The sequence below is a fragment of the Staurois parvus genome, unplaced genomic scaffold (assembly GCF_062004578.1).
Source record: "Staurois parvus isolate SC_StPar_1 unplaced genomic scaffold, SC_StPar_1.0 ptg001636l, whole genome shotgun sequence".
Taxonomy (NCBI): domain Eukaryota; kingdom Metazoa; phylum Chordata; class Amphibia; order Anura; family Ranidae; genus Staurois; species Staurois parvus.
In genome coordinates this window covers 309,939-335,167 of record NW_028319432.1, presented here as the reverse complement: position 1 = coordinate 335,167, position 25,229 = coordinate 309,939, and the positions used below count along the sequence as shown (strand labels likewise).

Below are 25,229 nucleotides of genomic sequence, written 5' to 3'. Positions count from 1 at the left end.
ACAGCAGTGTCAGTCTCTGGGGGGGGTGAGTGTTCCATGCAGGAGTCTTGGCCAAAATCAGCACCCCAAAAAGACAAAAGCTAGCCGACACTTAGAAAACAAGCTGCAATATTGTGTGTTCCCATATTGGGGAACGTTAGCCTTGCCCACAGAGTCCACTGAGAATTCTAAGCTCCCTTGGGGCAGCCAAATGGTTAGCAGATAATGGCCAACCGCTACATGTGCCAGAGAACTTGTGTGATGGGGAACAGCTAAAACTATTTGCAGGACAGACCACCAGGTGAAAGCAGCAGAAAGGCCAAAGAGTCTAACCACCAATGCCTCTGGAAGGGCCACCTTTTAGTTTTCTTTCTGAAGTTCTGCTTTTTTAGTGTTCGCTATTTGGAATTATTGGTAGCCATACTCAGAAAAGCGCCTGTGTTGGATTCCCGACATGACCAAGTCACCATTATTACCCCAAATGCATTTCTGACAATTTGAAAGACACGTTCTGCTACTTTCCAAATAATGTTTATTACAAAAAACATACAAAATGAATGGGGAGGAGGAGGCTGCTGCTGCAGAGGGGGAGGGTGTGAGGGTTGGGGGAGTACAGTGTGTGGGGGGGCTGGGAAAGAGTGGTGGGGAGGGAGTGCTGGGGGAGAGGCTGAATGGGGGGAATGGAAGACAGGGAGAATGTGGGGAGGGGCATTTGAGGGCTGAGGAGAGTGGGCAGGACGTGGAAGGTAAGGGTGGAAACGGGATTGAGAGGAGGGGCGTGTAGAAACAAGGGGAGTGGGTGTGAAAGTGGGGGTGTGGTCAAGGGGAGTGTGAGGAAGGTGCAGAAGAGGGATCCATGGGGAAGGAGTCATACTGGTCTTCAGGTGGGGTTTCTTGAGGGGGCTGCTCCAGAGTGGGTAGTTCCAGAATCGGCACCTCCAAAGCTTGTTCCCCTGCTGCTTCCCCGGCACTTTCAGCAGGGAAACTCTGTGGCAACCTTGGCATTGGCCCCAAACAACTACTGCACAGGGGTTGGGATCCTCTGGCCGAAGGTGCATTTTGTTCAGCCCCTGCTTGACATAAGGCCCGGATATCATGACTAAGGTCCTGCAATGTTGTAGTCTGATCCCTGACCGAGGTGACAAGTCCAAGCAGGGTTTCATGTTGGAGCACCAGTAACCTTTCTATATTACTGGATGCATTAGAAAGCCTCCTTTGCTCCCATAATCTCTCCATGTTGAACACCAGCCTTTCCCCAAGCTTGAGAAGGGGGCTGGGTCCAGGTGGACGGGGTGCCGATCCAGCTGCCTCCAATGTTGGCTGCAAGGAGAAACAAACAAAAATGAAAGAGTGTTTAACACACAGCACAAGTGTACAGTAGGACAGGGGGCTCGTCTGACACCAAACACTAGATCATGTTCTTGTCCCACCCCTAGGACCAGGTATTGGTGAATGCCTTTCCCTGACACATTACACTGGATCAGCATTTGACTGAAATGAATGGTTTGGCATCTTTACCCAGACTGATCCCTTCCTGCTGATTTGTCACATGCACATCACTCCCTCCAGCTCCTGACTAAGCAATGATCCAAAAAAAGTAAGTTACACATCACGTTGCCAAATCCTGCCCAGCCAGGAACGGAGTTATACTCTAAATGGGAGACTCATTAGGGAGAACATCTTTAGCATCTCTTACCGGAGGTTCAGGCAACTCAGGTGGAGGTGACGGCATTTCACACAAGTTTGGAGTGCCTGAACTTCCTTGCACCACAAAACCAAAAACAAAAAGCACGACATTTCCCAAATACACATGCAACATGCATTTGTACCTCCCCCACCCCATTACAGCAGTTCCCGTACCCCAACATCAGATGCAGATTCCTCTCCCACTCCAACAGCTGGGGCCTCCAGGGGCAAAAGATGATCTGCAAATAGAGTTCAAGATGATGATTAGTAACAGATACTAGTTAGGCTGTATGTATGATGTGACATTTGTGACCAAGGTTTGAGGGATTGCTCATTGGTATGTTCTTCACCCAAGTTTATCCAGACAAATAGAACATTGGCAGCCACAGCCCAGGAGACTGGTAGGGAGTAGAAAGAGGCATGGTAAGGCTCAGGAGCAGGGGCCACAAGAATGAGGGGCCACCTTTCCTGCCAAACAAGGAGGCAAATGTGTTTGGATGGCTCCATTATGCCCATAAGCTACTGCAGCCATTTTGACCATGGGCTTCAAACATCAAAACAAAATATATAACATTTGTCATTAAGGCAACATTCCAAAAAGGATTCAATAGGTTATAGAAGGGTCACCCAGGGAAAAAAAGAGGTCGGATCAAATCTAAATGTTCCCCAAAATCAAATGCATGTAAATGCACCCAAAAGAATTGTTGATAAAACTGTTGATCTGAAGAGAGCAAGAGCAATGCATCCAAAACTCCTTTAATCACTTTTAAACCGCAGGTCTCCTGCAAACTCAATGTGAAAAAGAAAATAATGAACTCATGTGGCAATCTCAGAGTTACTGGATCTTGTATCTGAAAACATTAAACAGCCTTTCCAGATGATTGGAAGCTGAGCTACAAAGGGCGGGACTACTCAATATTGAACCCTACGGACTAAGACTGGGATGCCATTCAAGTTCATGTGTGTGGAAAGGAAGTCATCCCAGCAGTGTTGGCAATATAGTGTATTTGTCAATGAACTATAGATTAGTCTTTATGATGCCTTTTGGGCTTTCCACCGAGATTCTCGGTGGATAAGTCTGGCAAAGGAATAGATCTTCCTGCTAGTCATGTGATGTGCCAAAACAAAGCAGTCTAATTATTGGCCCCAAGTTTACATAAGAGGCCAATGATTTGCCCCTGGGGATTCCTTTTTCAAGAATTAGAAAAATGAAAATTTTGTGTAATTTTATTTGGATCTGGTTGGGTTTTTGGACTCCGGGAAAATGGCCCCAAGAATTCTCAGTCTTGGTATGTATTTGATTTGGCCTCTACATTTTGAGCAATGGGAGAATGGTCGCCGTAACTTGGAACTTGATGATTGGGTGAGTAGCTACATTTCTTGATGTTGACCTCAAGTTTTCCTATGCTGAAGTCCCAGATCACATGATGAAACAAGTCAGGAGAGGGGCCCACTAGACATCACTGCCAGCAGTGTCAGCACGGCTTTTATAACCACTTGCCTACAGGGCACTTAGACCCCCTTCCTGCCCCGGACAATTTTCACCTTTCAGCGCTGTCACACTTTGAATGACAATTGTGGTCATGCAACACTGTACCAATATGACATTTTTATCCTTTTTTTCACACAAATAGTGGTTGCTTCTGGTGGTATTTAATCTCTGATGGGTGTTTTGTTTTTTGTGCTATAAACAAAAAAAAGAGCTAAAAATTTTAAATCAAAAAATTTTTGTCCTTGTTTCTCTTTTTCAAACAGGTAATTTTTCTCCTTCACTGATGTGTGTTGATGAGGCTGCACTGATAGACAGCACTGATGGGCACTGATGGGGTGGCACAGATAGGCAGCACTGATGGGCACTGATGAGGTGGCACTGATAGGCAGCACTGACTGGCAGCACTGCTGGGCTCTGATCATCAGGTCAATGATTATCAGTGAGCTGGTGATCGGTGCCGATCCGTCCTCTGCCAATTGTCGGTTATCTGCAGTACTTTCCTCCCACTGTGACAGCATGAGGAAAGTGCAGCCGATAACCGGCAACTGCATTTACTGGTAATCTGCCGTGATCACGTGGTAAAAGGCCGCTGTGATTGGCCTTTTACCACATCACGTGATCAGCTGTGTCCATAGAACACAGCGACCCCTGAGATGGCTGGGTGTGCACCCCCAGGGGCATGTGGGAGGGCGTGTTCTGGCAGGATGTCATAGGATGCCCTCCCTGGACTGTAGCCAAATGACAGCTACAGTGCGGGTGACAAGTGGTTAAACACTTCTCTGGAAATCAGCATCCTTAAGGGGGCCAATAAACTCATTGAATGGAAATGTAAACAATCATGAGCTCTTCTGGGCTTTAATTTTAACAAGGATTTGGCTGGAGACCTGCGGCCTTAAAATGAGACTTACTGATTCCAAGTGAAGTGGAGGAATGTTGCCAGTTCTGCCACCCATAGTGGTGGCCAAAGTGTGTTTGACCTTCCCTTTGTGTGGCTCAAACCTGAAGGTGAGCGGCACGATTGGGAGGTGATGGGTCCCTGTAGTGGATCATTTCCTGTATATTGAGCAGGCATGATATATGATGTCACTAAACACCAAACACATTGGATATTCTGGGACTGTCAGAGTTGAGCATGTTGACGTCGGTCAGATTACATGTATGTGTTTACATGCGTGGAATGTTTTTGTGTCTGGGAGAAGTTGTGAAGTTGCGAGGGCGAGTCTGATTTGGAACGCTCAGGAGATGTCAGCTAGTTAGTGATGTTTGGAACTTTATTGCTCTCATCAGTTAGTTCCCCCATTTGGTTTGGTGGGGTTACCTGCTTTTCATGGTTCAGGGAAACTGGTCCCAGGACATTTGGCAGGGATTAGACACATTTCTGTGTGGTAACAGTTTTTCACATTGATTTCTCTAGGGGTTTGAGCGCAATACAGTGAGGAACCCCAAAGAAATCCAGCGTGTTGTGGAGATATATTTGTGTTCACACAGAGTTTAGCATTGGTTTGTTCTGCATTCCTAAGAGGATGCTCATTGGCTCATCCTGAGTGATTATGATTGTTGTAGACAAGCACATTAATACATACCCAGATCTTCCTCCATTCCTGGCTGCAGTGGGGGGAGCCGCTCCTCCTCCTCCTGCTGATGTTGTGCTGTGAATAGGACATTGACATGTGAGATGTTTGATGTTCTAGCAGCCTGTTCAACATTACGGGGGGCATTCCCAATGAGTACTTACCAGGAGGGAACACCTCTGGATCAGCGTATGCGTGATCTGGCTTGTCCTCTGATGGGCTGGCTGGGGCTGCCCCTGCCTCGGGACTGGCTACAACACAACACAAAATGAACAAATGTTAAATGTTAAAGATAACACAACTTTGAAGACACAATATGGACATGTGTGGTGTACTTACCACTGTGGCAATCATCATTATCTCCATGAGCCTTCACCCCAACAATCGTGTTGAGGCTAATGATTGGCAGAAGTGCCCGTTCTGTCTGAGACAGGACCTGCAGATGGTCAGGGTCCACCCCATGCCTTGTAACATGCCCCTGCTGAGCCCACAGAGTCAGCTTCTCCTTTAATCTCCGCCTCAGATCACGCATACGCTTCTTCACGTTCTTGAGGTCCCGGCGTAACATCCTGCCCACTGCATTTACGGCCACCATGATTTCTTTCCACAGACGGTCCTTTGCTGCCTGACCACTGCGGGAGGACCTGTGCCCCGAGATGCGTTCAGCCCGTTCTACATAAGCAACCACCAGGGCCCAGGTCTCATCGCGGGAGAAGGGTGGAAACTTGGGCTTGGACCGGGACCTTCTGCCTGCCCTTGATGTCCCTTCTCCTGGGCTCAAAGGGGAGGCATCAGACCCAGGTGAGGTACTCAGCTCAGCTTCCGCCTCTTCTCTGAAGGAAGCCTGGCCCCTTCTGCCACCAGCTTGTGACCTTCTCATATCATAGCCAGACCTCTGGCCCTCCATGCCCCCCCTGGCCCTAGTGGACCCCTGGGCCCTAGTAGCCCCCCTGGCATCATGGCCAGTGGGGGGCCTAGTATCCCCCCTGGCACCATGACCCCCCCTGGAACCCTGGACTCTTTGCCTCCTTGGGGGTGCCATGGGAGGACAAGTGGGCAGTGAGTCTGACTAGGTGCTGTTTGCAGCAGAAGCAGCAGGTCCTAAGTGGCAGGATGTCCGTGTGTTAGTGTGAAAATCTGCAACAGAAAAAAGGGACATAAGGGCAAGGGTCAATTGTCTGGGCTCCAAAGACAGCACATGCCCTGGAGGAAGGGCCACACTTACCAAAAGAAACAACTGGCCCTCTTGGCCCAAGGGGGGGCAGATACGTCAAAATCCTGCAATGAGAAAAAAGACAAAAGGGCAATAGGTGTCTGGCTCCAACTACAGCACATGCCCTGGTGGGGGCCACACTTACCAAGACAACCAAATGGCTCTCTTGGCCTGGGTTGGAGGGGGGGGGCAAAGTATTACAAAATCTGCAATGGGGAAAAGGACATAAGACCAAAGGTCAGGTCTATGGCCTCCAGAGAAAGCCCAGGGCCTGCTTGAGGGGGACCCCAAAGCCAAGTAAAAAATGCCAACACAACCAACGTGGGAGGTGATACATTAACAGGTCTAGAGGAAGAAATACTAGGTTTGGCCAGACAAACACCACATTAAGAGAATTAGAATATGGACAGAGCCACAAAAAATCAATCAACCAATAAATGTGCAAATTAATATGCAAATGTGAAAGAGCAGCTCACCTAACCCTTAACTAGGTGTGCATATAAATAAAAAAAAAGGCAGCGCTCCTTCTTACTAGATGACCACAGTGTTTAACCAATCATATGTTAAAATCAATAAGAATAAAATAAATAATCAAAAAATATTCAAAAAGTAAATTATCCCCAACAAAAATTGTCCTTATATGACTTTTTTAATAAACTCGGAGTTGTGAAAAAAAATTTTTTATAAAATGTCGGCCAGTGGCGTACCTTTCCAAACTGGACACTAGCTCAAGGTTGGCCACCTTGGCTGTGGGCTATCTCAGCAACAGCCCTCTTGGTGGCCGAAGCGGACAAGTTGTCACTGGGTCAAGAGATCTATGTCAGGAGTTCCACACCACATTCAGGCATTGATGGATTATAAGGGAAATCACTGGTTTACTAACAGCCGGATGGTCAAATACCAGGCCATCCTGTGTGAAAATCCTCAAATCCATTTAGAGACTAACACTCTGAACCCCGCCACCCTGCTCCCCACCTCAAAAGAACCCCTAATACACGACTGCCTCCAGGTAATGGATGAAGTCTATGCTAGACTTGAGACAGTCCCTTGGGAAAGCCAGATGTTGAATATTACATTGATAGCAGCAGTTTCGTAAAGGATGGACTCCGCTATGTCGGTTATTCAGTGGTCACACAGGAAACGGTGATTGAGGCAACAGCCCTACCACAGGGGACCTCTGCACAAAAAGTGGAATTAATTGCCCTGACCTGAGTGTTACAACTAGCTGCAGGCCTAAGACTGAATGATTATGTGGGCTCTAAGTATGTCTTCCTGACTCTTCATGCTCATGGAGCCCTGTACAAGGAAAGAGGACTCATCACATCCAGGGAAAAGAGCATCAAGTATGGGACAGAAATACTAGACACTTTGGAAGCAGTATGGGCCCCCTCGGAAGTTGCAGTAATACACTGTAGGGCTCATCAAAAGGGAGACTCCCAGGAGGCCAAAGGCAACAGAAAAGCAGATCAAGCAGCCAAAGAGGCAGCACTTCAGTGGTCCCCACAACAGATTATGGCCCCTCTGTTCTCAGTACCACTCTCTGAATGGGACCCAGTCTATACAAAGGCAGAACAAGAATGGATAGAGACTGAACCTGGAAAGTACAGGAAGACTGGTGGTATCAACTGCAGGATGGAAGAATTGTCATTCCAGCTACTGTAGCAACTGAATTAGTGACAGAATTCTACAAGGGAACACACAACAGGCAAAACAGCCATTGAAAAGGCCCTAGAGAGATATTTTTACATTCCCTGTCTATACACGCAATCACAAGCAGCAGCCAGTAGATGTGTGGAATGCACCAGAAACAATCCAAGACAAGGGCCTGTACCAACTCCCAGAGTACAAGCAGTAGGGCCTCACCAATGGAAGAATTAATGGTCAACTTCACTGTTATGCCCCCTTCAGGAGGATATAAATATCTGCTGCTGGCCGTCTGCACCTATTCAGGCTGGGTGGAAGCCTGGCCTATATGAACTGAAACTACCAGAGAAGTGGTCAAATGCCTAATACAGGAAATTATCCCTAGATATGAAGATCCCTCCTCCATAGGCTCAGACAATGGTTCTGACTTTGTTCTGCCTTCAGATATTTGCAGCCATACTCAAGACCACTTGGAGACTACACACTGTATGCAGGCCTCAAAGATCTGGAAAAGTGGAAAGAATGAACCGCACCCTAAAGTTACAACTGGCAAAACTCTGTCAGGAAACCCAAATGAAGTGGACCTTGATGCTGCCCATTGCCTTGTTGAGAATCTGGAGTACTACAACAAAGAGGACAAATTTGTCCCCTTTTGAAGTACTATATGGTAGGCCCCCACCCATCATTGGAGGTATCAAGGGAGACTTACACCAGATAGGAAGGGTGGTGAACCATGAACTGTTACAGAAATTGGGGGAGAACATGAAGGATATAGGGAAGTGGGTTCAAGAGAAACTCCCCATACGCCTGTCCAACCCCATCCATCCTTTTGCACCAGGAGATGCAGTGTGGGTAAAGGAGTGGAACGTAATCCTTTTAGGGCCCAGATGGAGGTCCTTACACTGTTCTTCTATCCACTCCCACAGCCATCAAGGTGGCCAAGGTGACCCCCTGGATACATCACTCCAGAGCAAAGCGAGCTGCTCAGCCAGGAATCTGTGGGATCATCACAGATTCCTGGCTGAGTAAAGCAGACCCTCAAGACCCCTTAAAGCTGAAGCTGACCAAAGAGATCAGAAGGAAGGACTCCAGCCCTGCTCTCAGCACATACCTGGAAGCTGTTGAGTCTACACATGGTGGAAGAAAAGGTTACATCTGACCAGAAGGAAGGACTCCAGCCCTGCTCTCAGCACATACCTGGAAGCTGTTGAGTCTACGCATGGTGGAAGAAAAGGTTACATCTGACCAGAAGGAAGAATTCCAGCTCTGCTCCAGTCACACCTGGAAGCTGTTGAGTCTACACATGGTGGAAGAAAAGGTTACAATCAGACCAGAAGGAAGAATTCCAGCTCTGCTCCAGTCACACCTGGAAGCTGACTGGCCAATGAACAGCACAAGATGGGAATATACACCGATAGGATGCCTGATAAAAATGTTTTAATAAAATGCTGGTAGCCATAGTAATAACCCTGACTAGAACGAGAGGGGGGAGGGCAGGTCATGTGACCCATGTATGGAGACTACAAGAGTAGGATCTGTAACCACTAGAATGTTACTATGGCATCCTCATTATCAAGGTGAGGGAACAATGACTGACACTTGTGTACATAATGAAACAATGTATTCAATGTGCACTGTAGGGAACCAGGTAACCTGTTATGACCCCACCTATAGACCCACTAAAACCTGGTTGACCATATGGAGATACAGCTCCACAGGCAAGCTGATAAACCGTACCCTGATAACCAATCCCAATGCTGCAGCGAGCCGGATCTTTGATGTATGCTCTGCTATTAACCTAAACTATTCCCCCAGGAAAGGTTGCGGAGGGGGGGTTAGAATGGGAAAGGGAGTACCTGGCAAATGATAAGTATATTTGCTTAGGGAAGCGAGGAAATGGCTGCAATAATGAATTCTGAAATGACTGTCCTCAGTGGAGTTGTGTAACATGGGGAACATGGGGAGAGGAAAGTCATGACGCCAGCCTTTAGTCCTTGCCTAGCTTATCCAGCTGTTCAATAGTAAGACTGCAATCCATGTAATGGCCATGTGGTAATATCAACCCCTAGATGTCCAAGATCAGTAAGTCTGCCCTTAGACCCTTATGATTTGGGTAGTTAGTGGTTAATTGGTGATGCTTTATCTCATTCAAACTTTCACTACGATTGCATCAAAGGGGGGAATGTGGTAGCACCCAGATATGGCAGAGTTCCCCTTTAAACCGTAACATTTCTAACAGGATCTGCTTGCAAGTCAGAAGTGGTGTCGCGCTCCACTACCAATTGCAAAAATGTGAATAAATAAATATTAAATAAATAACAGTCCAGCTTCGAAAGTGTGCATAATATACACTCTATTGAAGCTGGACTATTATTTATTTATTTACATTTTTTCAATTGGTAGTGAAGCACGACACCACTTCTGACTTTATATTCTATGACACAATGGTATGAGGATGTGTATAGTGTAAGCGAACCACTCATTTTCTCATATTTCTTTACACAATTTTTCTGATAATCTTATTATTGTATTGATTTTACCACACAGTATTGGTAATATTTAAATATTTTAGCATACACCATAGTAGCTCACAAGACCCCACACTTCAGTATCTGCTTGCAAGGCTTTTGGCTCATAGTCCCTCCTCACTTATTTCCTGTGAATACTGTGTACTGGCTCGTAGCTGGTATTCTTATCTGCAGCTGCTGTCCAAGGTTATTCTGCAGAGTTTAGGAACCCTGTTGAAAATATAGAAAGTGAAAGAGGAATGTATGTATTGTGACGTAATCATTGGTATATACGCTTGTAAGAAGTTTTCTATAACTCACTCAGCTTTGCAGGCTTGTGCCCGGCTGGGTCAAAACAGCGCTGTTTTTAATAAATCATTTGTATTCCTCAAGTCCATGCCTGGAGTTTTCTGGTTTGCCATAATTGCTACTACAATGCTTTATCCATTAGTTCCAAAACACATGATGGCAGAGGTGTCCTCAGGAAGGCACCTTTTTACATCTTTGGTGGCATTGCCCCAAGATTCAAAAGTTTTTGAGGGATATTTCCCCCTGGATCCAGAAAACGACCTTTCAACCTATTGATTTCACCCCTCTACACTATCTGTTTCATGGCACCCCTTCCTCAATCCAAATGTATAAACATAGTGTTACTCTGCATCTTTTGAATGCTGCTAAGTGCCTAGTACCATGCCTATGGAAGCAGAGTAGATGCCTTACAGTAGCAGAGTGGAAGCAAGAGGTTGAAAGGGTCTATCAGGCCGAACGCTGGAACCATACTGTCAAAAACAACCTTGAGAAATTTCATGGCATTTGGGATGGGTGGTTGTACTACTCTATGGAATTAGAGGACCCAGTTGACTCTCCTCCAGATATGGGCTCTCTACAATTCTCAATCCTTTCCTTGGGTCCCCCATCTGGGCTTCCAGACCCCCCCTCCCCCAGCTGGTATTCCTCTGCATGCCTAGACCCAGAAACTCTATGGCCAGCTTGCCATGTGGTGGGTCTCTCCAAGGTTCTGCTCCCTGAATTGTCCCCCTCCTGTTTCAGCATGAGCATCGTGCCCTCAATCCTGTGTTACTATTCCTATTCTACTGGCCCTATACGGCCTCTAGTACTCTTTCTTTTGTTCCCCTCTTTTATTTTTCTTTTCTCTGGATTATTTTTATATGCTTCGCCTTCTCACACGAGTGCTGAGTTTCTGCAAATGCCCTTTGTGCTATATAATGGTATTTTTACTGTCTAAGTTTGAAGTATACGGGGGCAAGTTTGATCCTTCGCCCTGAGATTGGCTGGCCTCGAGCAGAGACGTAGCTCCTGCGTGGCGGTCAGATCTATGGGTGATACGTTTTGTGAAGCTTCTCGCTGCCATAACAGCGGGTGGGGGGTATGTGGCATGTCATCTGTACTGTACTATGTGCTGGACCTATACTTGTATTACATCATTGTACGCTGGGTCTGCTATTGGAACCTTTTCTAATATTGATATCTGCCCTATATGTTTCTGTGTGTCTTTATCCTTACTGTTTCTTTACCTTCTATTTTTAAAATCTTTAATAAAAACAGATTATACAAAAAAAAGAAAAGAAAAACATAAAAGTGGATGACCAGCAAGGCATGCGTATCATAGGTAAATATTCAAATCAATCAGGGCAGATTTTCAACATCATAGATATTGGACCATTTTGTGTGAGGACAAATATCTATCACAGATCCTATCTACAGACCCCAAGATAACCTACAGACGGGGGAGGAATTTGAGAGACATGTTAGTACATAGTCATCTAGAAAAAACCTCTAAATCATCAATGAAACACACTTGGCTGCCTGAGAAACCAAAAGGTAGTTTCAGGTGTGGTCACTGTAAGGCACGGACTTTCTTCAGCAATACCAAGGAGTTTGTTACTCCTAAAATTGGGGAGATTATTAAAATAAGAGATTGCTATAATTGCAGCGCAGAGGGGGGATTTATGCTTTAAAATGCCCATGCCCCCTAATATATGTAGGAAAAGCAATTTGCCCCTTTAGGAGAAGAGTTCTTGAACATGTGAGTGATATTGCTCCAAACAAGGGTAGACCAGTAGCAGGACATATGATACAAAAACATGATGGTAAGCCGGATCTCTTAGACTTTTGGATTATTGACAAATATAATCTGGGTCCTAGAAAAGGGGGCCGAGATAAATGTCTTTTGCAGAATGGATCTTCCGTTTAGGATCAAGGGCACCTCATGGTGTTAATGAAGGATTTACCTTCCTTCCTTTTGTGTGTGATGGGGGGGCATTTTGATGATCATCTCTATATATAGAGGTGAAACAAATGATAGGTGCCATTGTGCCACCGTGTGCAGCTGAGCACAACTTCCAACCTCTATGTGACCTATTTTGGTTCTTTGTATCCCTGACAAAGCTGTTTTCTGGAGTGAAACGTAGAGATTCTTTTTTTCTTTGGGAACACTTTTTCAATGCACATGGTAATCACTCCGCTCCCTTTTTTTGGAGAGGTTTGCATTTTACAAAGCATCATTTGCATTCCTCAAGACAGTGAGGTATTTTTTCTGGATATGGTGATGTATGGGGCTTATCCACGAGAGGATGACATTCAGGCCTGTGGATGAGTGTACCCATATTACATATATGTAACAAGATAGATTATACAATCCAATTAGTTTTGTCCAGGGGGGGGAACTCCATTTCCTTAACAGAGATTATAGAGTCAAGCTGATAGGCTTCTGATCAAACTACAGGACCTCCTTGTATGCCGTCACTTCATCTAAAATGGGATTATATAAAGCCATCAATTACAGCTGAGATACATTGTTTATATGTTTGAGTAAAGGTTATATATTTTAGATTCATCAATTGGCCAGATGGTGCGAAGGGAAACATACCTTCGTCCAGTATAGATTTTTTAAACTCTAGATCTGAACACAAATAGTAAAATCAAATGATATTCCCAGAATCCTCCTCACCTTACCATTCAAGTCCCCATTTTATTAAAGCCCCATTTCAGTCTGAGGTAATATTTCCCCCCACAGGACCCCCACATTCCATAGGTTAAAAATGTGTCAATTATGGCGACATTACATACAACACATGACAAGCAGTTCAACTTTGCTACTGAGGATGCCAGGATGCCTCCTAAGAGCTATGAGGTCAGTGTGATGTCATTGGATTCTCTGACTCTGGATGGAGGGACTATAGGAGGAGGAGCAGTAAGGTCAGTGTGATGTCAAAGGATTCTCTGACTCTGGATGGAGGGACTTTGGGAGGAGGAGCAGTAAGGTCAGTGTGATGTCATAGGATTCTCTGACTCTGGGTGGAGGGACATTGGGAGGAGGAACTGTGAGGTCAGTGTGATGTCAAAGGACATATAGACTGTGGATGAAGGGACATTGGGAGGAGGAGCTGTGAGGTCAGTGTGATATCATAGGATTCTCTGACTCTGGATGGAGGGACATTGGGAGGAGGAGCTGTGAGGTCAGTGTGATATTATAGGATTCTCTGACTCTGGATGGAGGGACATTTGGGGGAGGGGCGGTGAGGTCAGTGTGATGTCATAGAACATATAGATTCTGGATGGAGGGACATTTGGATGGGGGGATTTGAGGGGTCCTCTATATGAGGCTCCCATGCAAACCAAATCATTCTTCTTGGGTGCGTCCTACCTCTCCTAAACTGAAGAGTGAACTTTGACCTTTACCATCCAGAAATCTGTCCGGAATCTGTGGAAGTAAGCTGTCATGTGATCAGGTGACGGGCGGAGGAACGGAGTGTAAATAGCAGACAATTGTCTCCAGAGCCCCTAATGGTGGGGATGGATTTGGCGGCGTGCTGGTGCCAAGTTTCCTCCCCCCAGGGTCACTGCAGGTGTGGAGAAAAGCTGTGTAAGAGGATATGGAGGAGAGATGAGGAGGAGATCCAGGAATCAGGAGAAAGGTCAGGGCATGCAACAGACGAGCGCATCCAAGAGACCAAGCCGGGGTCACTACACAGAAAATCAATCCAAGGAAACAACAGGCAGGACGAGGAATAGCAAGAAGGAGCTGAGAGACAAATGAGAATATTGCTCAGCCAATGGGAGATGATCTCAGCATGACTTCCATCATGAAGGAGATGAGGGGGAGGGGAGGAAGTCACTGAAGGTGACCATAGATCCATGGAAATTCAGCTGGTTCAGCAGGGATCGCTCACATTTCCATCCATGTGTGGCCACTGCTGGATAAAAGCCACTATGGAGGAAGAAGGCGGACGTGACTATGGAGGAAGAGCACGGACGTGACTATAGAGGAAGAGCATGGATGTGACTATGGAGGAAGAGGAAGGACGTGACTATGGAGGAAGAGCACGGATGTGACTATGGAGGAAGAGGAAGGACGTGACTATGGAGGAAGAGGACGGATGTGACTATGGAGGAAGAGGACGGACGTGTCTATGGAGGAAGAGGACGGACGTGACTATGGAGGAAGAGGGCGGACGTGACTATGGAGGAAGAGGAAGGACGTGACTATGGAGGAAGAGGACGGATGTGACTATGGAGGAAGAGGACGGACGTGTCTATGGAGGAAGAGGACGGACGTGACTATGGAGGAAGAGCACGGACATGACTATGGAGGAAGAGGACGGACGTGACTATGGAGGAAGAGCACGGACGTGACTATGGAGGAAGAGGACGGACGTGACTATGGAGGAAGAGGACGGACGTGACTATGGAGGAAGAGGACGGACGTGACTATGGAGGAAGAGGACGGACGTGACTATGGAGGAAGAGGACGGACGTGACTATGGAGGAAGAGGACGGACGTGACTATGGAGGAAGAGGACGGACATGACTATAGAGAAAGAGGACAGACAGGATTATGGATGAAGAGGATTGACATGACTATGGAGGAAGAGGACAGACATGCTGGGGGGTTACTGGGTGTATAGAGAACATAACATCTTATTACCTCCTCTGCTGCCACTTCCACCAACGTCTCCTCTCTACTTCCTGACTGTATCTGACATCACTTCCTGTCTACCATAGAGACTTCCTGTCAGTACCTAACATCACGTCCTGTCTGTGCCTGACATCACTTCCTGTCTGTCTTCCATAGAGACTTCCTGTCTGGGTAGAAGTGAGATCCCCACCTTGTGGAGCTCAGAGGAACTGCAGCCCCGAGAAGCGTCTGGTAGTGTGACCCCGGCCTTGTGCTGGGTGTGTATGGACTGTAGATCCTTATAGAGGGGTCACCTCCACTCCCACCAAGGGGGACAGAAATATATGACTGCCTAGTCCAGCCTTTCTCAGCCAGGGTTCCTCCAAAGGTTTCTAGGGGTTCCTTCAGCAATAAACAATTCCTGTCTCTTAGTAACAAATGGCATCAATGATCTGTAAAATCCATTTCTTGGAATACATCACAGGACACGAAGCATCTTTATAAATCCTTCCTAACACTGTTATGCCCACCTACAGGTGATCGGACATTGGCAAACAATAGACAGGACGTCCCCTTGTAGAGCAGATCTCTGACATAGGAAAGGTTTGTAGCAAGCCATAGCCCATAACAGGAGGGGACGGATCTCTGGGATTCCTGAGGGACTCCAAGAAATGGATTTTACAGGTAAACCACAAAATGTCATTTTCTTTGTTGCACATCACAGGACACAGAACATCTTTTACATTCCTTACTAACAGGGATGTCCCACCTAGAACATGAGGGGAGGACAACAAGCCAACAGGTCCCAAAAACAACCAGAAATAGGAAAGAACCTCATGCAGCAGCCTGCAAAAACCAATGTGTCCTGTTGGTTCTATTGACCCTTAGACCCCTGGTCTAAGTTCTCTGTCACTCGTTCTGTCTCCTCAGGCCTGGAGAAGCATTGGTTACAAGTAATCACACATGAGACCGTCTTATAAGTAACCAAAAACTTCTAATTTATTCCACAACGAAAACTCTCTTATATAGTACAATATAGCGTTAACTTTCTCAAGAATAAGGAATGTCTATAATATTACATAAAAACTTATCTGCTACATACAATAGAATCTCGCTAGATACTTTTCAAGGCTGTGAACATGATCTTTCTCAGGCATTGTAATTAGTTATAAGTAACAAACAATTATTTTCTCATGGAACAGAAATATTTGACATTTAATTGTATCATAACAGAAACAGGTGCTTGTTAATACAAAGAAATAGTTGAATACTTTCACCGTCTCTACCAAGGCTAAGCTAAGATAAAAGATAGAAGAATTTTGTGAGTATAGTTCTGTAATACATAACTGACATAGCATATTTTCATTAACTCATTCTGGTTATAATACAAAACAATTAATCAACATGGAATATAAAATGGAGTGGGAAAAACAAAATGACAGACCTAAAAGACATACATTTCCCTTCAATCCCCTCTTAAAATCATTATTTACATATATGATTTTACTTTCCCTTATACAACATAGTTCTTTTTCTGCTTCTTTCTATATTTGGCTAGATAACTATTGTACTCTTTGGGTTTTGGGTTCAGTGGGGCAGTTTGTTCTTAGATCTCTTCTGCATACATACTCATACCTATTCCTTTGTTCATAAGCTTCTTAATACACGGGAGGATGCATCAAACCACAAAACCTATGGTAACTAATATAATCAGGATAATAACAAGCTGCACTAGTGTGTTTCCAGCTAGTGAACCACTCAAAATACTGATCCCAAAAGTTGTCTAAGCCGGAGTTCTTCTTAAACTCTATAGACAAGTCTTCAAGTTTCTTTATGACTAATGTGACTTTGCCATTTGGGCCTGTGTTGTTTAGGATATAAATGCAACAAATGTCTACCATGTCTATGTATTTTCATGTACCACTCTTCTCAGCTAGAATCATATCTAGGGCTATCCTGTTCTGGAGTGTCATCTGTGGAATGGCTTCTAATTGTTCAGCAGTTCCCTTTAGGACATCCCTAGTATAATTAGCAAATCTTTTTTGATTATATTAAATATAATTTATCCTATCAACGTTCTTGTTTACGGTGACAATGAGAAATATAGACTCAAATCCAGTTGCTGCTTGGTCTTTTTTTGGCCTTGAGTTCATCTGGAACCCCTCTTGGTACCCCTATGGCATCTATATATACATAGCTAACATCATGTGCAGTATGATACATATTACACAACCAGAGTAAGTGGGAGTTATGGGAACATTGTACACTTTGGCAGTAATTAATAATAAAGGTGACAACCTCAGTATTTGATGAATTATACCACAATATGGTGTGGCCTGAGTCCTGTATTATCACCACTTCACCATGGCTAGATGCCAACAAAATCAGTATGATCAGGAGAAAGTGGCAGAATCATGGTCCAAAATTGGGGAAGCAGTTCATCTTCTTCAGGGTCAGGGTTTTCTACCCCCGTTAGTACCCCTTTTCCTTGATTGTCCTGTTCAAGGTCAGGGCTTTCTGCCCCCGTTAGTACCTCCTTTCCTTTTTTCCTTGGGTCTGGTCCTGGGCCTTTCTCGACCAGCTTCGCTCTGGAAGCATGGATCCAGATGGAGCTATGTTCAGTGAGAATTGCTGTTCTAGTTACTGCTACGACCGTAGTTTCTGGTCCATAGACGAAATCCTGCTGTTTCTTGTTTCTCGTCAGCTGTTTCACCACAATACGATCTCCGGCCTGGAATGGGTAGGTATTTTCCTGTAAAAAAAACGGAAACTTGCGGATAACATCGTTCTCTTTTTGTGGGATACATTTCTTGCCATCGGGAAAACACATCTGTGACCACACAAGCTGGTTGTTGTCTTCCCTTTTGTTGGGGTATGTGTGTAAAATCAATTTGAAGATGTGTAAAAAGTGTTGTGGGGTAAGGCAGGTGTTGATGCATGGCTTTATTTGGGTTGTTTGGGTTACTCCTGATACATGTGATGCATCTTTTTACATAATCTTATTCTAACTTCGCCATTCCTGTGATATAAAAATCTTTTTGGAGTTGTTTTAGGGTTGCCTTCCATCCTATATATCCTATCCCATGGTATTGTGCAATGTATATCAGGGTGTGCAATGTATATCAGGGCATTACACCGTGGGATGCATGGTATCCCCTCTTTGCAGATTAATCCAGTCCTTGGATTCTTCTGTAAAATAGGGTAGCACCAGTCTTCGAGCTCCTTTGTGAAAGCTGACTACTACAAAGTTGTGATCAATTGGGAATCATCTGGGAGGATGGGGCACAAAGTGGGTATCTGCAGTAAAACAAATTATTATTGAGCTACCTTTTTTGCTTCATAATCTGCTAGAGCGTTACCTTTTGTTATATCATCGTCCCCTTTGGTATGTGCTCTGCAGTTTATGACAGCAAGTTCCTTGGGAAGTGTGAGAACCTTGAGCAAATTGGCTAATAGTTGGGAATGGGCAATCTTTTTCCCTTCCGCTCCTATGTAGCCTCTGAGAAACCATAATACACCATGGTCATACACTGTTCCATAGGCATATTTGGAATCCGTGTAAATAGTGACAGACTGATCTTTGTACAATTCACATGCTTTAGTGAGAACAATCAATTCAGCAGCCTGGGCTGATTGAAAAGGGATTGGTCATTTGGTCTAGTACAGGAGCCATCTATGAAAACAACATCAGCATTTGGAAATGGAATCTTTAATAAATCCAGTCTGGGTGAAATATTAGCCTCAATGGATTTGAAGCAGTCATGAGCCTCGGGTCCCAGATCGTTTGACAATTTGAGACCCAACAATGCCTTTAGGATCATTGCTGGACCTGAGTTGTTTGCGCTATACTTGATATGCAACATGGGGTTGCTCATCAAGATAACCTCATATCCGCTGAGTTGTTGGGAGAACATGTGCTGAGTGTGTATATTTCTTAATAAAATAACTACATTATGTGTAGTGTGCAATATCATAGGGTGTCCTAAGGTGAATGACATAGACATCTCCACAGTCATAATGTAAAATGCCAACACTTTGAGACACACAGGCATGCCTTGAACCTGAACTGGCACCATTTTTGAGAAAAAAAACTACAGGGCGAAGTCTGCCTCCATGCTCTTGGGCGAGTACACCAGCCATGGTCTTACAATTGTCCCTTGCATACACATGAAACATTTTTACATAATCAGGAAGGCTAAGGCCTGGGGCAGTTACCATTACATTTTTCAAATACACATATGCATCAACCATGTCATCTGACCACTTAACAATTTCTGACATTTTCTGGGTTGTGACTTGTCATAATAGGAACAGTCAGGTATCCACTGGCGGCAGTAACCAATGGCTCCAAGAAAGGTGAGCATGTCTTTCTTGGTTTGTGGGCGGGCAAGTTTCAGGAGAGCCACAGCTCTCTTTGGACTGACTTTCCTTTCCTCCTTTAGTAAACACAAAACCCAGATATTCAACACTTGCTTTACACCATTGTAGTTTTTTCTTTGACACTTTGTGTCCACCTTCAAAAAAACATTTCAACAAACTCTCCCCATCCCTCAGGCCGGCCCCCTTAGTGAGACTGCAGAGACAGATAACATCCGTGTACTGCAGCAGGACTGACCCATAGTCCGGTGTCCACCCCCTCAGAGTGGCCTGGAGAACAGTTGAGTAGACTACAGAAAATCTACAAAAAACCCTGAGGCATTAAACAGAAAGCAAAAATGGGCTGTGTCTCTGCATCAACAAGGACGCTAAAAAATGCATTTGCTAAATTAATTACTGAAAAACATTCAGCATTAGATGGTATGGCTGCAAAAAAAAACGGAATGTCAAACACCAACAGAACAATATTTTGTAACACAGTCAATGTCCTCTATTTCTAAACATTTAATTATTAACGTGTCTCCTACAGTGAGAAATTGACATTGCTTAGTATTGCCACCTTGTATCTGGTTCTACCTGCCTTTCCAGGACTGAAAATTTTATCTATTCCTGCTTTATTTGCCAAGTCTACTAATAGGGACCCTGATATCTCTTTTAATCCTTCAGCAAAAAAAGGTTTCCTCATTCTGTGTGGAATCAGGAATTCCTTGGGTGGGGGTTAAGGTTGGTCTTCCACAGCGTCCTGGACTGGGACAGGGGATGGAGCTGTGGATTGGATTTGCTGCTGTGCTGCAATAAAAAAAAATCACGTCCTCTTTGGAAAAGGAGGGATATATTCTGACAGTTCGGAGCTGACAGTACAGAGCGGGTCTAGTAACACATAAACACTTATCACTCTCAACAAAAGACAGACAATAAGAACTTAAATATTGACTCTATTTCAATTACTTCGACCCGATCACTTACCAACCAGGTTCACTTATTTGCATAAACAAATTATCTTATACTATATGCATTTGATAGTAGAAGCAAAGAAAAGAAAGTTGGTTACCCTCAACAGACTAGTTAAGACTCTGTAAATTATACCTAGACCCCGTCTAGGTATTTCAAATGTAGACCCCGTCTACATAAATCACCTTTCCTTATCTGAGTCTCCCGGAGACTCAATGAAGTATTCCGGAATACAATTGAAAGGTTGTCCATAGCCCCTGGCTATCAGTCTTTATAGTCAGTTTCAGGTAAGGACGCGTCGGGGAGATTGACTTCATCTCAGAAAAAACAACAGACATACACATACACACAGTGATAGTTGAAATCAATCTCTCAAGTTTATTAGCGGGAAGGAAGGTCTATTTACAATATCTACAATAACGTGACTATTACTATCATAACCTTTATAATGTATCAGCAACCCACATTTACACAATGTACATGTCATTACATAGACCTCCCAGTTGGTGTCACCATGCGTTCACCTTTCTCAGGTCAACAACCAATAAGGTCTAGCTGAGAGGGTGGTGCGTCTTACACCTTCTGACAATAGGTCTTCAGTGATTTCGGTCTGTACACTTACCACCTCAGACTTACTACTCATACAAAACAAATTATCTTATACTTCTATATATAGAAAATAATAAACTTTAGACACAGAATGAGTGACTATAGGCAATCTCCCTGAGATTGCTTAGTCTCCCTGAGACAATTTTTTTTCTCCCTGAGATTTCTTAGTCTCCCTGAGACAATTTTCACTAACACTCCCGGAGTGTTGTGTTCCCAGAACACATATTGGCTTAAATGGATATCGGACTAATCAGAGCCTCCCAGTTTCCTTATATCCAACTTGTACAGGTTATATAGAAAATAATTCTACTTACCGGACAAGTGGATGGTCACTGAGCGGGTGATTCCGATATCCCGGACGAGCCCCCAAAACTGTTGGTTCTATTGACCTTTAGACCCCTGGTCTAAGTTCTCTGTCACTCGTTCTGTCTCCTCAGGCCTGGAGAAGCATTGGTTACAAGTAATCACACATGAGACCGTCTTATAAGTAACCAAAAACTTCTAATTTATTCCACAACGAAAACTCTCTTATATAGTACAATATAGCGTTAACTTTCTCAAGAATAAGGAATGTCTATAATATTACATAAAAACTTATCTGCTACATACAATAGAATCTGGCTAGATACTTTTCAAGGCTGTGAACATGATCTTTCTCAGGCATTTGTAATTAGTTATAAGTAACAAACAATTATTTTCTCATGGAACAGAAATATTTGACATTTAATTGTATCATAACAGAAACAGGTGCTTGTTAATACAAAGAAATAGTTGGATACTTTTACCGTCTCTACCAAGGCTAAGCTAAGATAAAAGATAGAAGAATGTTGTGAGTATAGTTCTGTAATACATAACTGACATAGCATATTTTCATTAACTCATTCTGGTTATAATACAAAACAATTAATCAACATGGAATATAAAATGGAGTGGGAAAAACAAAATGACAGACCTAAAAGACATACATTTCCCTTCATGTCCAAAGGGAAGAGTCCTTAGTGACTCTAACATCCACCTGGTAACATCATAAAGAGTGCCCCGAACACCAGGTAGAGGCTTCACCAACATGATACACTGAAGGTAGGTAGTGTCATCCCTTATAAAGGGGGAACCTGTCCTTTCATACTGGAAACTGGAGCAACAAGCCGACAAATTCAGGGAATAAACAGACATGGAAGCTGCGGGATCCTTCTATTCGGTCCTCAGGAGCCACAAAGAGAAATCCTGTTGCCAAATTGCGGCTGTCAACTACAGGTAACCTGATAGACAAACAAATACCCAACGTGATAAAAACCTATTCCCCCAGTTACTGAGCCTGAGGGCAAAGGGAGGCAAAACACTGTCCCAGCTGAGATGAGGGTAAAGGAAGGTAATACGCTGTCCCGGCTGAGATGAGGGTAAAGGGAGGTAATACGCTGTCCCGGCTGAGATGAGGGTAAAGGGAGGTAATACGCTGTCCCGGCTGAGCTGAGGGTAAAGGAAAGTAATACGCTGTCCCGGCTGAGATGAGGGTAAAGGAAGGTAATACGCTGTCCCGGCTGAGATGAGGGTAAAGGGAGGTAATACGCTGTCCCGGCTGAGATGAGGGTAAAGGGAGGTAATACGCTGTCCCGGCTGAGATGAGGGTAAAGGAAGGTAATACGCTGTCCCGGCTGAGATGAGGGTAAAGGGAGGTAATACGCTGTCCCGGCTGAGATGAGGGTAAAGGGAGGTAATACGCTGTCCCGGCTGAGATGAGGGTAAAGGGAGGTAATACGCTGTCCCGGCTGAGATGAGGACAAAGGGAGGTAATACGCTGTCCCGGCTGAGATGAGGGTAAAGGGAGGTAATACGCTGTCCCGGCTGAGATGAGGACAAAGGAAGGTAATACGCTGTCCCGGCTGAGATGAGGACAAAGGAAGGTAATACGCTGTCCCGGCTGAGATGAGGGTAAAGGAAGGTAATACGCTGTCCCGGCTGAGAGGAGGGTAAAGGGAGGTAATACGCTGTCCCGGCTGAGAGGAGGGTAAAGGGAGGTAATACGCTGTCCCGGCTGAGATGAGGGTAAAGGAAGGTAATACGATGTTCCGGCTGAGATGAGGGTAAAGGGAGGTAATACGCTGTCCCGGCTGAGATGAGGGTAAAGGAAGGTAATACGCTGTCCCGGCTGAGATGAGGGTAAAGGGAAGTAATACGCTGTCCCGGCTGAGATGAGGGTAAAGGAAGGTAATACGCTGTCCCGGCTGAGATGGAGGTAAAGGGAGGTAATACGCTGTCCCGGCTGAGATGAGGGTAAAGGAAGGTAATACGCTGTCCCGGCTGAGATGAGGGTAAAGGGAGGTAATACGCTGTCCCGGCTGAGATGAGGGTAAAGGGAGGTAGTACGCTGTCCCGGCTGAGATGAGGGTAAAGGAAGGTAATACACTGTCCCGGCTGAGATGAGGGTAAAGGAAGCTGAAAGAGACTGCCAAGGCTGAAATCTGACTCTTGATTATACACAAGGCCAGGCACACATTCACCCCCCACCCCAAGAAGGAAACCAAGACACGGACCAAAACAAGGAGGAAACCTCTTAGGTCAACAAAACACAAAATATGATTGTAAAGTCCTGCAGGAAGTTTCCCTAATTTAGAATTCCTAGCCTTCAAAAGAGCAGAAACAACAAAAGGCCTCGATACTTCTGTCTCTCAAAACCTTTTTGGCTGCAATAGTTAATCCAGTATGCCCACTGACACCATAAGGCTGGAAAAATCAGTTTTTGTAACAGCAGGGCTTGACTATCTGGAGATCCAAGGACTTGGGCAGAATCAAAGAAAAAAAAATGAAGAATGAAGTATGGAGGGGAACAGTTCCAAAATTCTATGGCCTGGTTCACACTGCAACAAACAGCTGCCAGAGGTCTTTACTGCTCAGCCTTTGGGCTGGGTACGTTCCCTTGCCGTACCATCTGGTAGTCTTGTGTAGCGCTTCTTCAATTTGCTGGACCATCTGTGTGGTATTACATTACTACCTGGTAGACTATTTTGTTGTGCTTTGTCTTGTTATCCCGACTCTGCCCTCATGTTCCCCAATAAACACCCACATGTTGGGTTTTCTGTGATATACCTCCATTTACTCTCTCTTTCTCTCTGCACTCCTAGTTCATCACAAACTGGTTGGCAGCAGCAGGACAAGAGCACTGGAGATGGATGACAAGAATCTGCACACCATGGATAGATGTCCCAGCCTACAAGAAAAGGCTGGAGAGTTGGGTCTCAGCTACAGGGAACTTCCTAAGAACAGGTGGTCCGGATACTGGAGGAAGCTGGTCAACAGGGGTTGAGCATGAACATGGGTCAGGCACCATCCTTGGAGGATGTACCAGAGCTACCCAGGAAAGCCAGTAAGAGCCCATGGGTTATCTGGTACTAGAGATGGCCATTCTGAGGGAGGGTGCCATGACAGAAAGGAAACTTGCAGTCACTGAAAATACACAAAAGAGACAGAGTGGGAGGCTGCAAAGAACAGAAAAGCCACCTCTGTCCCTGTCCCTGTGGTAAGGGAAAACCTCCAGCAAGGACTTTAAGCCCTACCAAGAACATACTAGAGATGAGGAAGGGTTCGTTCAGGACTTTGAACACCAATGCAAGCTGCTGGAAGTACCTCCCATGGACTGGACCTGCCATGTGGTAGGGATGCTAGATGAAGGGGCTGCTGAGGCCTATCACATGATGGATCCCCTAAAGAAATGCAGCTATGAGTACATAAAAAGGGCAGGGATGGCAGCAGTATCACATATTCTTATTGGGACCAGTTTCAGACTACCCCTCACCTCCCAGAGACCTCTTTCAAAATGTGCATAAGCTGTCTTTAGCCTGTTGCCGATTGCTGGCAGGGGAGAAATGGACCTCCCCTGAGGAAATTATTCACATGATCCTGAAGGAGCAGTTGTTGTCCAAGTGCCTCCCTGAGCTCCGACAGTGGGTTTGTGAAAGGAAACCCATCACTCTAGAGGAAGCAGCAACCTCCCCACTGCTGGATGAGTCCCCAGATAGTGCATCTGCCTCAACCAAATCTCTCATATAATCCAGTTCCCCCACAGGAGGCCCTCCAGCCTACTATAGAGAGTGTCAGGGCTCCGGGTAGGACCAGAGGTGTGTGGACTGACACAGGGAAACACAGGCTTCAGATATAGTATAAACAATATAATTTATTTAAGACTAAACAATACATAAATGCAGTGCAAGTCTAAACATAAACACAGTGCAAACAAACCAAACCAAAACCCCCAACAGATAACAAAAGGACAATACTAAGTGTAGTC

The 25,229-nt window shown here is 45.0% G+C and overlaps 2 protein-coding genes across 3 annotated transcripts in view; both read right to left on the bottom strand.

Annotated features, from left to right (window-relative positions):
• The window catches only part of LOC149434948 (uncharacterized), a 120,662-nt gene that overhangs the window by 44,939 nt on the left and 50,494 nt on the right, over nt 1-25,229 (bottom strand). The window lies entirely within an intron of this gene.
• Nucleotides 495-15,065, bottom strand: LOC149434952 (uncharacterized). 2 transcript variants are annotated; one of them, XM_089663179.1, is made up of 8 exons: nt 15,041-15,065; nt 8,783-8,882; nt 5,954-6,006; nt 5,068-5,865; nt 4,893-4,979; nt 4,741-4,806; nt 1,840-1,904; nt 495-1,299 (listed from the first exon to the last, which is right to left on the bottom strand). In XM_089663179.1, exons 4-8 carry the CDS (start codon nt 5,768-5,770, stop codon nt 799-801), a joined length of 1,422 nt encoding a protein of 473 aa, XP_089519305.1. In that variant the 5' UTR covers nt 5,771-5,865; nt 5,954-6,006; nt 8,783-8,882; nt 15,041-15,065; the 3' UTR covers nt 495-798. The 2 variants fall into 2 exon arrangements, with proteins under 2 accessions (XP_089519305.1, XP_089519304.1); XM_089663178.1 differs by lacking the exon at nt 15,041-15,065 and having other exon boundaries at nt 8,783-9,193.

What these genes read in the sequence shown, in the direction of transcription:
- LOC149434952 (XM_089663179.1), bottom strand. Translation starts at nt 5,770, where the DNA reads ATGGCACCCCCAAGGAGGCAAAGAGTCCAGGGTTCCAGGGGGGGTCAT. An exon ending in TCCAGAGGTGTTCCCTCCTG is followed by an intron (nt 4,807 to 4,892) that starts GTAAGTACTCAT and finishes TCCTATTCACAG; the next exon opens with CACAACATCAGCAGGAGGAG. An exon ending in AGGAATGGAGGAAGATCTGG is followed by an intron (nt 1,905 to 4,740) that starts GTATGTATTAAT and finishes CTCTATTTGCAG; the next exon opens with ATCATCTTTTGCCCCTGGAG.